This window comes from Hevea brasiliensis, chromosome 10 (assembly GCF_030052815.1).
Source record: "Hevea brasiliensis isolate MT/VB/25A 57/8 chromosome 10, ASM3005281v1, whole genome shotgun sequence".
Lineage (NCBI taxonomy): Eukaryota > Viridiplantae > Streptophyta > Magnoliopsida > Malpighiales > Euphorbiaceae > Hevea > Hevea brasiliensis.
Window position 1 is genome coordinate 86,175,018 of NC_079502.1, and position 13,482 is coordinate 86,188,499.

The following is a 13,482-nucleotide window of genomic DNA, read 5'->3' on the forward strand; positions in this document are numbered from 1 at the left end:
TTTATATAAAATTATTATTAAACTCATTTAAAACTCTCAAGTTCCTATACTCATTAAAAATTAATATAAAAATTAAAAATTTTTTTTTAAAAAAATTACTATTAAATCCTTGAAAATTTTTAAAATTTCAAGGGGCTCAATGTCTCCCCTTATCTCCACATGGCTCTGTTTGTGTGGGTGGTGATGACGTAAAAGAGAAAAAGAGAAAGAAGAAGACTATTTCAGCGGCATTGAATATAACAAAAGGAAAAGAATAAATTAGACGAGAATAATTAAGTAATTTTCTTTATAAATTGATGTCGAATAATAATAGAACTAACAATTATTGTTAGGGGCCAATATAAAAATTAATTTATATTTATATACATATATTTATAAATTTTTTATAGATATATGTTTTTTTCTTCATCAAGTCACCGAGCATAGTATTCAATCTGTTAATTTTGCAAGTGATGCTCAGCAAGTTAGCTTGAAAATTTGTAATATTAACCGATATTGATGTTAATATTCTTCAAATTGAAATTAATGATTTAAAAAAAAATAAATTTAGTTATTTTTATAAAATAACTTATAAAAGTTAGTGTCCAAATTATTAGAATGTAATAGCCAATGGGAGCACACAATGCGAAAGCAACAAAACAAAATAAATATGGCAGTGCAATTCAATAGTTAAAAAAAAAATAAAATAAAATAAAACAAAATAAAATAAAACGGTGGCAGTTGAGAAAACTTTATTTTCACGCTTTCAAATAGGGCGATCATCACGCTATTCTTCAGAATAAAAATTATGGTCCCACCGCAAACAGTTACTCGGTCAATCCATCCACTATCTTCAAAATTTCACCGGTCACCGTCATTAGCAATTTCCAGTACCTTCTTTGATTTTGGACCCCACCACATATCTAAAAAAGTTAAAAATAAATAATTAAAATTTTAAAAAATATTATATGGCATCACTCTCAGGATCATGCCACGCGTAAAGTGCCACCACTTGTCGTTCATTAAGTTCGCACGTGTCTTCAGCACATGCGATTCTATGGACTATCCCTACACAATGTTTGCATGGCCAAGCTTCCCCCAATAATGCTGACTACGGAGGGTCACATCCATTCACTATCTGCCACGTGTCTTGCAAGGGCCACATTTCTTTTATTTATACACCGCTTGGGTGGCACTCGTGAGAGCACCGAGCGCAAGGGTTGAGATTGTTAGCCAATTTTCTCTTCTTCTCCTTCATTTTCTCGCTTGCAATCTCAGACTCTTGTTTGGTTCATTTTTTTTCTCTCATTTTTGTTCAATAGAAAATGTTTATTGAGAAGTTTAAGGTAGAGAGCCCTAATGTTAAGTATACAGAGGATGAGATTCGCTCTGTGTACAACTATGAAACCACTGAGCTTGTTCATGAGAACAGGAATGGTACTTATCAATGGATTGTGAAGCCCAAAACTGTTAAATACGAATTCAAGACAGATACCCACGTCCCTAAACTAGGGTTTGCGCCCTTCCCCACTTTCTTTTTTTTTTTTCTTTTTTTTTCTTTTTTTTTTTTTTAATTTGCTTGTTTGCCTAACTATGAATCTGTGTGTATATCGATGGATCCGATGATTATTTTTGCGGGTCATTCTTAAAATTCCATAATGTGCTAATTTGTTTCATAGGGTAATGCTTGTGGGGTGGGGAGGAAACAACGGTTCTACCCTCACCGGTGCGGTTATAGCCAACAAACAGTGAGTTCTTTTTTATTTTCATTTATGTTTATTTATTTATTTTTATCTACAGATTGTTTTAATTAAACTCATAAAAATTGGGATTTTGATTTTTATGGAAACTTGTTTGTATTCGAATTTTTAATTAATTGAACGATGTGGGTCATGGTTCTACTTTCAGAGGAATCTCTTGGGCAACCAAGGACAAGGTTCAACAGGCAAATTACTTTGGTTCCCTCACCCAAGCATCATCAATCCGAGTTGGGTCTTTCAATGGAGAGGAGATATATGCTCCGTTCAAGAGCCTCCTCCCCATGGTATTTTATCTACTACTTTTTATCATGATTGAAAGAGGAAAAAAAAAGTTCTAATTTTGAACTAAGCAGCTTTTTGCAGTGAAGTCTGTTAAATATAATTTTTATACAGGTGAACCCAGATGACATTGTGTTTGGTGGTTGGGACATAAGTGACATGAACTTGGCAGATGCCATGGCCAGGGCCAAGGTCTTCGATATTGATCTCCAGAAGCAACTGAGGCCCTACATGGAATCTATGGTTCCACTCTCTGGAATCTATGACCCTGATTTCATTGCTGCCAATCAAGGCTCACGTGCCAACAACGTGATCAAAGGGACTAAGAAAGAGCAGGTCCAGCAAATTGTTAATGACATTAGGTGATAATTACCTTTCAGCTGTGTTTTAAGTATATATGTCTTCAAGTATTAAAGACCCTTTTGTTCCTTTTTACGGAAAAAAAGTAACTAATATGATGCTTTGTAATATGTGGTGTAATAATTATATCCAGGGAGTTTAAGGAGAAAAACAAGGTGAACAAGGTGGTTGTGCTGTGGACTGCCAACACTGAGAGGTACAGTAATGTTGTTGTGGGCCTAAATGACACCATGGAGAACCTCTTGGCTGCTTTGGAGAAAAATGAAGCTGAAATATCTCCATCAACCTTGTATGCTCTGGCTTGTGTTTTTGAAGAAGTTCCTTTCATTAATGGAAGCCCACAGAACACTTTTGTTCCAGGTATTCAATTCGTTTCTTTACTTTGTTTGAAGCTGCAATTACCTTTCCTTTCACAGCCAAATGGAATTTTTTTTAGGTCAATAATTCTGAGTGTTTGATGATATCTGCAGGCCTTATTGATTTGGCCATTAAGAGAAACAGTTTGATTGGTGGAGATGACTTCAAGAGTGGTCAGACCAAGATGAAATCTGTGCTTGTTGATTTCCTTGTTGGTGCCGGTATTAAGGTATAAAATTTCCAAACTGTACCAATTTGGATATGATTTTTGGTTAAGCATAATCAATTTTATCATTACGTTTCTTGTGGATTTGCAAGACAATTTCGTTAAATGGCCTGATTTGTCGTTTTAAACAGTTTCTGGTTTTGTTAATACTATGCTGTCAATAATTGAGATGATATTGATGGGTACTTGTAATGGTGGTGATGCAGCCAACATCAATAGTGAGTTACAATCACCTGGGAAACAATGACGGGATGAACCTCTCCGCACCTCAAACTTTCCGTTCCAAGGAAATCTCCAAAAGCAATGTTGTTGATGACATGGTCGCTAGCAATGGCATCCTATATGAACCTGGGGAACACCCTGACCATGTTGTGGTCATCAAGGTAAATTTACCCTCTTCATTCTCTGTATATGTCTCTGATTTTTATTTTAATTAAGGTTGAATAATAATTGTGTGATTTTGTTTGGGCCTTGTAGTATGTGCCATATGTGGGAGATAGCAAGAGGGCTATGGATGAGTACACTTCAGAGATTTTCATGGGTGGCAAAAACACCATAGTCCTGCACAACACCTGCGAGGACTCCCTCTTGGCTGCACCCATCATCCTGGATTTGGTCCTTCTTGCTGAGCTCAGCACCAGGATCCAGCTTAAAGCTGAAGGGGAGGTGTGTTTTCAATTTCTTTATTGCTGTCCTCACTTCATAAATTCTTTTCTATTTAACTTACTATTTTTTAATTTACTTTTCTGCAGGGTAAGTTCCACTCCTTCCACCCCGTGGCTACCATTCTCAGTTACCTCACCAAGGCTCCTCTTGTAAGTTCCACCCCTGGATTGTTCTTTTGTATCTGATAGTTGATATATTGTGTGCTTAGTTGCGTTTAATTATTAGGACTTCTCTCACTAATTGGCATAAAATGGTTTGGTGGTGAAAACAGGTTCCACCAGGCACACCAGTGGTGAATGCACTGTCAAAGCAGCGCGCAATGCTTGAGAACATATTGAGAGCTTGTGTTGGCTTGGCTCCTGAGAATAATATGATCTTGGAATACAAGTGAAGCAATACTAGGGGAAGAAAATAGCGGAAGAAGATTAGTCCAGGAACTAAAAGAACCATTTCCCGTGTCTCTTTCACTGATTTTGTGGCTAATTTCCTTCATAAATGTAATATTTGTGTGATTGTATGGATTTTTTTGCATTTCTTTTTAGATTTAAACGGTGCTAATGTACCCGTTTGCTTTGGCTTACTTCATTGGCCAGGCACCTTGTTTTGTCTTGGAAGTAGATTGTATGTATGATCAAGTAGTTGATAAAAATCTGTCATTGCTTCTCCCCTGCTTTCGCATATTCACCACCTCTTCCTCCTTGGATACTTTTACCTTTGCAAGGATTATGAATTATGATATGTCCTTTTTCAATTCAGGGATGGTTCCATTCAATTATTGATTCTTTAGTTAATGCTTTATTATTCATCCATCGGCTAATGCATTATTTGATGCGCTTTGTCAATTGCCATGAAAAGGGGAAAACAGAAATATTTGAATGGTCCCAGCTCTCCATTGCTCCAGTACCATACATGTGTAATGCATATTAATGCTGGGACATGGGCATAATTCGAAAGGGCCACATCCAAGGACCTAAGGAAATTGTAACATGATCATGAATCAATTCCAGGACGGTTAATTGCTGTTGGTGCATGTGTATGTGTTGGTGGTCCTGTCCCTGGGCACTTAGCCTTGTAAATTAATCCTCCAGGCTCCAATACTTTGTTAACGATACAACTATATGTGGAATGTTTATTGGAAGAGCAAATTGTGGCGTCTTGTGGAATCTGTGGAGAAAATAATTTTAACATGTTTAAAGTGGTACAAAGTTAACGTAGGTCGAATTTGATAGCTCGTGGGCTTTTTAGTTGCTAGTTTGAAAGGAACAGTGGATTTTTTTTTTTTAATCTGCAAAGCCAAATGGGCAAACGAGTACAGAACAAATGGAAAGGTTAAAGGCCCATAATCCAGTCTCTTACAAATATTTCCAAATCAAGAAATCACCTTCAAAGAAACCTTGGAAACCAAAACATTGGAAAACAAAACCACCAAAAAGCCCATTGCGGCACCGCTGGACATCCAAAGCCGGAACCAGAGCAACAACTAGAGAGAAGATACTAGAAGCGTTAACAGCGATAAAGCACCTACATGCATCCAAACATCGACACAAAAGCCTTCATGCTTGTGAAAACGTAACAGAAAATAGAAATTGTGAGATAATGCGGATCCCATTTCATTGATCAATAACTGTTTATATACAGGTGGGAAGAGTATCTTGAAATTTCTACAAGCTTCTAAAAGAAAGAAAAAATGAAAATAGCTTAGCACTTGCTATCGATTGCCAGCTATGTCCAACAATTCTAAAAAACTTTCAATAGATGCAGGAATTTTTTTCCCTGCTTTGTATTTTTTTCTTTTTTAAACCTGTTTCTGTAACTTGCTGTTGCACATCGTTTTGGACGCTGCTTTCTTTCTTCCCTTTACTAGTACTGGTCAAAATGCTCCGTTTACATAATTCTTCATCCCCCCCGCAAGATGGAGACGGGTCAAAATCATGAAGTCCCATCTTGGCTAACAAAATTGCAAAAGCAGAGGCGCCTAAAGCTTTGGTAAACAAATCAGCAAGCTGTAAACGAGAAGGAATGTGTATGGTTTGAATGAAGCCTTGCTTAGCTTGCTCTCTTACCACATGACAATCAATGTCAAGGTGTTTAGTGCGTTCATGGAAAATTGGGTTTGCAGCTATATGTTGAGCTGCCTTATTATCACAGTGAAGCAAAATTGGAAGAAATGGTTGAATGCGAAATTCGTGGAGTATATAAGTAATCCACTAAAGTTCACAAACCGTTGAAGCCATGCTACGGTATTCAGCCTCAGCAGTAGAACGACTAACAGTATTCTGTTTCTTTGCCTTCCATGAAATGAGAGATGGACCAAGAAAAATACAGAACCCAGTGAGAGATTTGCGAGACATGGAGCACGATGCCCAGTCGGCATCACAGAAAGCTTGTAGCTTGAAATCATTGTTAGTTGGAAAAAAAATTCCTTTTGCTGGACATCCTTTGAGGTAGCGAAGGACATGGAGTGCTGTGTTCCAGTGGGACTCTCGTGGATGCTGCATGAATTGGCTCAATTGTTGAGTAGAATATGTAATATCAGGTCGTGTAAGACTGAGATACAATAATCGCCCAACCAAGCGCCTGTATTTTTCAGGATCTGGAAGTAATGGGCTATCTTCATTGTTCAATTTGAGTCCCTTTGGGAATGGAAATGGTGTGGACTTTGCCTCTGTAAATCCAGCATCCTTGATGATATCTAGCACATACTTTCGTTGATTCAAAAACATGCCTTGTTCAGATCGAGCCACTTCAATTCCTAAAAAATATTTGACATAGCCCAAGTCTTTGATAGTGAATTGCTGATCCAGGAATTTCTTAACAGCAATGATGTCAGCTTCACTTGTCCCAGTAATAAGAACATCATCAACGTACACAATTAGAGCAAGAAAATTTGTTGCAGACCCTTTGGTGAATAAACAATGATCAAAAGCAGATTGAGTGAAGCCATATAACTTCAAGTGATGGGTCAACTCCTTGTTCCATTGCCTACCTGCCTGTTTCAGACCATATAAGCTCTTCACCAATTTACAGACTTCACCTGGTTTTGCCTTAGAGTACCCTTGAGGTGGAAGCATAGACAAATCTTCATCAACATAACCATGTAAGTAGGCATTATTAATATCAAGCTGATGGATAGGCCATTTAGAAGCAGTGGCAATAGCTAGAACTATCCTCACTGTTACTAACTTGGCAACTGGGGAAAAAATTTCATGATAATCCACACCAGGAAGCTGATTGAAACCTTTGGCTACTAATCTAGCCTTGTATCTGTCTATGGTTCCATCAGGTCTATACTTAATACGGTATAGCCACTTGGAGGCTATGGCTTTTTTCCCTTCAGGCAACTTGGTGAGGTACCGACTATTGTTTAATTCAAGAGCATCTAATTCAGATTGCATTGCCCTTTCCCAATTACTATCCTCTTTGGCCTGTTGATAAGATTTAGGTTCCACAGAAGCAGATACATGTGCTACAAAACTAATGTAATCATGATGAAATGTAGGTGGTGACAGAAAAGAAGGTATAGTAGGGAAAGCAAATATACCTGCAGAGTGAATGTTGTCTTCGGTATGACTACTAGGAGCTGCAATAGGAAAATCAATAGAAGCAACAAAATCAGTTAGCCATTTTGGTTTAGAAGTGATTCGTGTGCTTTTCCTTGTGATAGGTATCAAAGTTTGTGGTAATGAAGTCTATGAAAATGAAGGTTGTGGTGACTGAGGAGTGGAAGAAGCAGTTGGTAACATGTGGGATTGTGGTGTAGATGAAGTGAGTGAGTTATGTAAACTGGAAGTAGAGGAATTACTAGGAGCAGAAGTAGGACTAGTGTGAGGTGTTGTGAAAATTGACAAAAAATTGAATTGAGAGTCTAGAAAGGTAAAGGAATTGTGCTGTCACCAGATTTGTGAAGTTGTGACTTTTGAAATGGAAAATAATGCTCATGAAAAACATCTCTTGATATGCAAATGCATTTGTCAACTAAGTTGTACAATTTGTAGGCTTTAAATCCAGGTGCATATCCAATGAAAATACATTTAAAAGTTCTTGGTGAAAACTTATCCTTGTTGGGTGTAAGATTTGTAGCAAAACACATGCAGCCAAATACTTTTAATTTGTTGTAATCTGGTTTTTGACCAAAAAGTACTTCATGTGGTGTTTGCCAATTTAACACAGCACTAGGAAGCCTATTAATAATGTGAGTAGCAGTTAAAATAGACTCACCCCAGAAATGTTTGGGAAGGTTGGATTGAAACATTAAAGCCCTTGCTACCAGCAAGAGGTGCTTATGTTTCCTTTCCACCACCCCATGCTGTTGTGGGGAATAAGGACATGATCTTTGGTGCAAAATACCCTTTGATTTAAAAAGGTTTTGACAAGTATTGTTGACAAATTCAGTGCCATTATCCGATCTTATAAATTTGACACATTTTCCAAATTGTGTAGAAATCATATTCAAGAAATCACATAGAGTGCTGGAGACCTTGGTTTTGTCATGTAGTAAAAATGTCCTTGTTGCCCTAGAGAAATCATCTACAATTGTCAAAAAATACTTTGCTCCAGTAATTGCTGGTAGAGAATATGGTCCCCACAGATCAAGATGAATTAAATCAAAAATAGTAGTGGAAGAAATAGTACTTTTTGGGAAAGAAAGTCTTTGTTGCTTTGCAAGAGGACAAACTTCACAAATTTGGTCACTAATATCCTTTACATTGATAGCTGAAATATGTGAAAGTTTGTTTTTAGATGGATGACCTAATCTGAGATGCCATATGCTACTGTTTACAGTATCAGAATGTTGACAAGCTTTGACAGAATGAGTACATATAGGTTTTGGTATAAAACTAGGTGGAACAGAGGTTTTATTATGGCTAAATGATGCCTTATTCAACTTGTATAATCCACCTTGCAACTTCCCAGTAGCCAATACCTCATTAGACACTTGGTCCTGCAAGATACAACAATCGTGAAAGAATTTAACTATAATTTTTGAAGTTTGGGTTAACTTGCTTACAGACAAGAGGTTGTATTTGAATTTTGGTATATGTAAAACATCAAGTAAATGCAATTTAGGGTGCAGATTAACAGTTCCAACATGCAGGACTGGTGTGCAATTTCCATCAGGGAAAGTAACAGTACTGTTGTGAGTTAATTTGGTTGGATTCAAAAAAAATTATAGATCATGACACATATGTGGTGTAGCACCTGTATCTACAATCTATGTGCCTTTATCTTTCTCAAGTAAGCCTTTAGAATAGTAACTAGAGGAAATACCTGCAAAATCACTGAATGTGATGCAAACTGCTTCATTCACAGTAGAAGACTGACCTTGTGACTTCATATACTTTTGTATCTCCTGCTGAACCCTATTGGACCAACTTGCATTCCAGTCATCAAGATGAATCAGTTTGTCAGACTCTTTGTCTAAAGGAGTCTCTGCAGATTGAATAGCAGCTGCAACATTCCTTTTTCCCTTATTCTTCTTCTGTTTATACTCATGAAACCAGTCAGGATATCCATTGAGTTTAAAGCAGGTTTCTCTATTATGTCCACTAGAGTTGCAATAGGAACACATTCTGTCATCCTTTTTACCAGTAAACCTTTTCTTGCCTTGAGATTGCCCTCCCCCTGCTTCATATGAGATTCTTGGTGCATTTGCAATTAGTGCAGTATTAAGATCATCAGTTGCTACATGATGCACCTCCTTTTGCTTCTCAATACTCAAAATCATTGAATATGCCTTATTCACATTAGGAACGGGATCCATAATCAGTATTTGATTTCGACTATGATCATATCCCTCATTTAACCCCATTAAATATTGCATCAATTTATCTGCCTCATCAATGTTACTCATATTTTTTGCAGCACCACAATTACAAGAGGGTAAAGGTTTCAAACAGTTCAACTCATCCCACAATTTCTTAAGCTTTGTAAAATATGCCACAATAGGTAAGTTTGATTGGGTTAGGGTACTTATCTCTCTGTTGAGCTGGTAGAGTAATGGACCATTACTTTCCCCAAACCGTTGCTTGACTTCATCCCACAACTCTTTGGCAGATTTCACATACAAGAAAGCTTCAACAAACTCTTTTGATAATGAATTCAGTAACTAAGACATCACCATGCTATCCACCCTTTGCCATTTTTCAAAATTGGCAGATTCAAAATCTGGCATCTCATACTTGCCATTGATAAATCCAATTTTGTCTTTGGCCTTCAAAGCAATAACCATGGATCTACTCCATGTTAGGTAGTTGGATCCAGTCAATGGCGCACTAACACCATCCCTGGATGATCAGAGTTTTGCAAGCTGAACATTCCTTCTTCTGCCTTATTACTAGCATTGAGAACAGAATCATGAGCAATTTCTTCAGCCATTGTAGTGACTTTTGACTAAGAGACAATCAGGATTAGAGAGAAACTGAGCTAATAGATCTCAGATCTGAATAAAGAAAAAAAACAGTTATGGTAACAAAGACAAAAGCTCTGATACCATGTGAAAACGTAACAGAAAATAGAAATTGTGAGAAAATGCGGATCCCATTTCATTGATCAATAACTGTTTATATATAGGTGGGAGGAGTATCTTGAAATTTCTACAAGCTTCTAAAAGAAAGAAAAAATAAAAATAGCTTAGCACTTGCTACCGATTGCCTGCAATGTCCAGCTATTCTAACAAACTTTCAACAGACGCGGGAAATTTTTTTTCCCTGCTTCGTATTTTTTTCTTTTTTAAACCTGTTTCTGTAACTTTCTGTTGCACATCGTTTTCCACTCTGCTTTCTTCCTTCCCTTTACTAGTACTGGTCAAAATGCTCCGTTTAAATAATTCTTCAATGCTCCAAACATGTTATGGATCAGACCATCCAATATGCTGCTAGACCTCTAAGCCAAGAGCAAACCAGCTAATTGGCATCCACTAGAAGGGAAAGTAGGCAGAACTCAATAGAGGTCCAAGGTGTTTCAGTCTTCAATAGGCCTGGGTTAGCTAATGCATACAAACCGACAGACTCCTTAGTGCACTGCACCCTCCCACCACACCAGACACGTCCAACTAGCCATCTTTCTTTCATCCATCAAAGGTTATCAATTTGCTATCACTAGATTCTTCAAACCTACAAACAACACAACCCAAAACTTATTTTTACACCCACAACTTGGCTGGGAGATAGCTGCCTCCACCAGGCTAGGGAAAACAAAACCAGCCTTTTACCCTACTCCAAAGGGCGGGGGAAGCAAACGGAAAACAAGTCTCGGCTTCCTTGAGGAAAAAAAAAAAAACTAGAACTGCTATAGTACAAGAAAATTCTTCTCTTACGATACAATCCAGTGGAAATTTATGGACCACTGAAATTGAGTAACTATAATATAGCTGCGGATTAGAATATAACATTTTGCATTTATAAAAAAATATTTAGGCTCGATTTGTTTGCACATTAAAATTGAAATTAATATTAAAATTGGAAACAAAATGGTGTTGCAGAATCTAAATCAGAATTTTATTTTCAATGTGTTTGGTTTGTATAAATTAGAATAAATTTATTTAGTTATTTTATATTTGTATGAAAATAATATAAAATTATTTTTTTAATATATTTTTCATATTTTTGCTTTTGTAATTTTAATTATTTATAATATTTTTATATTTTCTGATTAATTTATTTATAATTATAAATTTAAATTTAATTAAAAACACTAAAAAATAAAATTTTTGATATTTTTAATTATAACTAATTCTATATTATTTTTAATTTTAAACAATAATATTAAATATATATTTTTTTAATTTTTAATGTAAATAACTAAAATTATTTATAAACTTATGATTATAATTTTTAATTTTAATTATTTATATGAAATAGAAAATAATAGTTTTAATTCTTATTTATAATTATTTTTCATCTTAATTTTATTTTTTATTTTAAATTAATGATACGAAATATAAAAATATTATTTTCTTTTTTTATTATAATTATTTTATTTTTAATTAATTATATAAAAGTATAATAATATTATTTTAATTAATAAGTATGAAAACATAAAAAATTAAAACATCTCCATAAGTGAAATTGAGTATTTTAAATTTTAACAAAATAATTATTTCTGTTTTTATATTTTTTAATTTCTTAATTAAAAATAAAAATGAGAATAAAAATAAATAAATTTCCAAATACTTAAGGTATCTAAAAAATTATGGGTCAATTCTTATATATTTTAACATTGTATCTGAAGTTTCATTTTGTTAATTTGAATAATTATTTAATATATATCTTTATTAAAAAATATAATATAAATATTTATTAAAAATATTTATAAATATAAAATAAAGAATTTAATTATAATTTAAATATATTTATATATAAAAAAATAAAATAAAATGACAAAATTTTGAAAATATTTGCAAATTAAAAAAAATGACTTTAATCATATGTACTTATCTGCTCACAAATTAAGTGGGCCTTACCGCATGGAGCCCACCTATTTCAAGAGTTTAATAGGCCTACGTAGTAATCCACTTTCTGTTTGAAGTGTGGGGTCCATAATTCTTTGATTTAACATTAGGCTTGTTTATTTCCACTTTTTGATTCCGCTTAAGTAGTTTGTGCTTAGCCGGTCCCAAGACCGAATAAAGAAGGAGGGTTACGGTAGGTGATAACCAGCGTCAAAATTTCGTCACACCTCATGATATGGATTCTTACGATATAAACGTTGGGTTGTCCTCTACTTACGACGCGCTGCATTGGAGCTCAGGTGTAGTGAGAAATATGCAAAGGTATAGAGCATTCACTGAAAGTGACGCGCTATGCCAGCGCTCGAGTGTGGTGTTAAATGAGCAAGGGTTCCCACATCATGGACTGGTATAAGTAAAGAAGTTAGTCCATAGAACAGATAGTGGAACAGAACATAAGATAGACATAGAAAATGATAGAAGATATCATAGAAAGAGATCAATTAGGAAAGAATAGGATAGGAGAAGAATCAGGGTTGGTGCTCAGAATGTTGGATCACTTACAGGAAAATTGATGGAGCTTGTGGATACCTTGGAAAGGAGAAGGGTGAATATTGCTTGTATTCAAGAGACTAAATGGGTAGGAGAGAAAAGCAAGAAAGTGGACAATTCAGGATACAAACTTCGGAAAGGAGAGGAATAAGAACGGAGTGGGCATGATTATAGACAGGATATTGAAAGATGTCGTAATAGCTGTGAAAAGAGTGGTAGATAGAATTATACTAGTAAAGCTAATACTAGAAGGAGAAATAATAAATGTAGTTAGTGCTTATGCCCCACAAATAGAATTAGATAGTGAGAGTAAACAAAAGTTTTGGAAAGATATGGATGATCCAATGCAAAGCATACAGAATGAAGAGAATGTTCTCATTGGTGAAGATTTGAATGGACATGTAGGAAGTAATAGGCAAGGTTATGATAATATTCATGGAGGTCTTGGTTTTGGTAGTCAAAATAAGAAGGGGAAAAACATCCTGGATTTTGCCATGGCATACGACCTAATACTAGCAAACACCTCGTATTTAGTAACTTTTAAAAGTGGACAACATAGAAGCCAAATTGACTTTCTCTTAACCAGGAAGACAAATAGAGCTCTATGCAAGGATTGAATGGTTATTCTGGGAGAGGCTTTAATAAGTCAACATCGGTTAGTGGTCTTAGATGTCAAATTTAGGAACAATTCAAGTAGGCTAGAAGAAATATTGTAGCTCGAACAAAGTGATGGGAGTTCAAAGGAGTAAAGCAAGTGAAGTTCAAAAATAAGCTTCTCGAGTCCGAAGCATGGAAGCTGGATGTGGAGGCTAATGGTATGTGGATACAGATGGCATCAAAGATTAGAGAAGTAGCTA

At 35.5% G+C, this 13,482-nt stretch overlaps 2 protein-coding genes across 2 annotated transcripts; one reads left to right on the plus strand and one right to left on the minus strand.

Annotated features, from left to right (window-relative positions):
• Positions 1-1,168: 1,168 nt before the first annotated feature.
• On the plus strand, positions 1,169-4,382 carry LOC110671455 (inositol-3-phosphate synthase 1). The gene is made up of 10 exons (XM_021833928.2): positions 1,169-1,492; positions 1,659-1,727; positions 1,888-2,023; positions 2,133-2,380; positions 2,512-2,738; positions 2,849-2,964; positions 3,168-3,344; positions 3,439-3,627; positions 3,714-3,776; positions 3,899-4,382. Exons 1-10 carry the CDS (start codon positions 1,305-1,307, stop codon positions 4,016-4,018), a joined length of 1,533 nt encoding a protein of 510 aa, XP_021689620.2. The 5' UTR covers positions 1,169-1,304; the 3' UTR covers positions 4,019-4,382.
• A 3,877-nt stretch (positions 4,383-8,259) lies between these two features.
• LOC110671450 (uncharacterized) lies at positions 8,260-10,992 on the minus strand. The gene is made up of 2 exons (XM_021833924.2): positions 8,896-10,992; positions 8,260-8,569 (listed from the first exon to the last, which is right to left on the minus strand). The coding sequence occupies exons 1-2, from the start codon at positions 9,476-9,478 to the stop codon at positions 8,556-8,558; spliced, it is 597 nt and encodes a 198-aa protein (XP_021689616.2). The 5' UTR covers positions 9,479-10,992; the 3' UTR covers positions 8,260-8,555.
• Between the last annotated feature and the right edge of the window lie 2,490 nt (positions 10,993-13,482).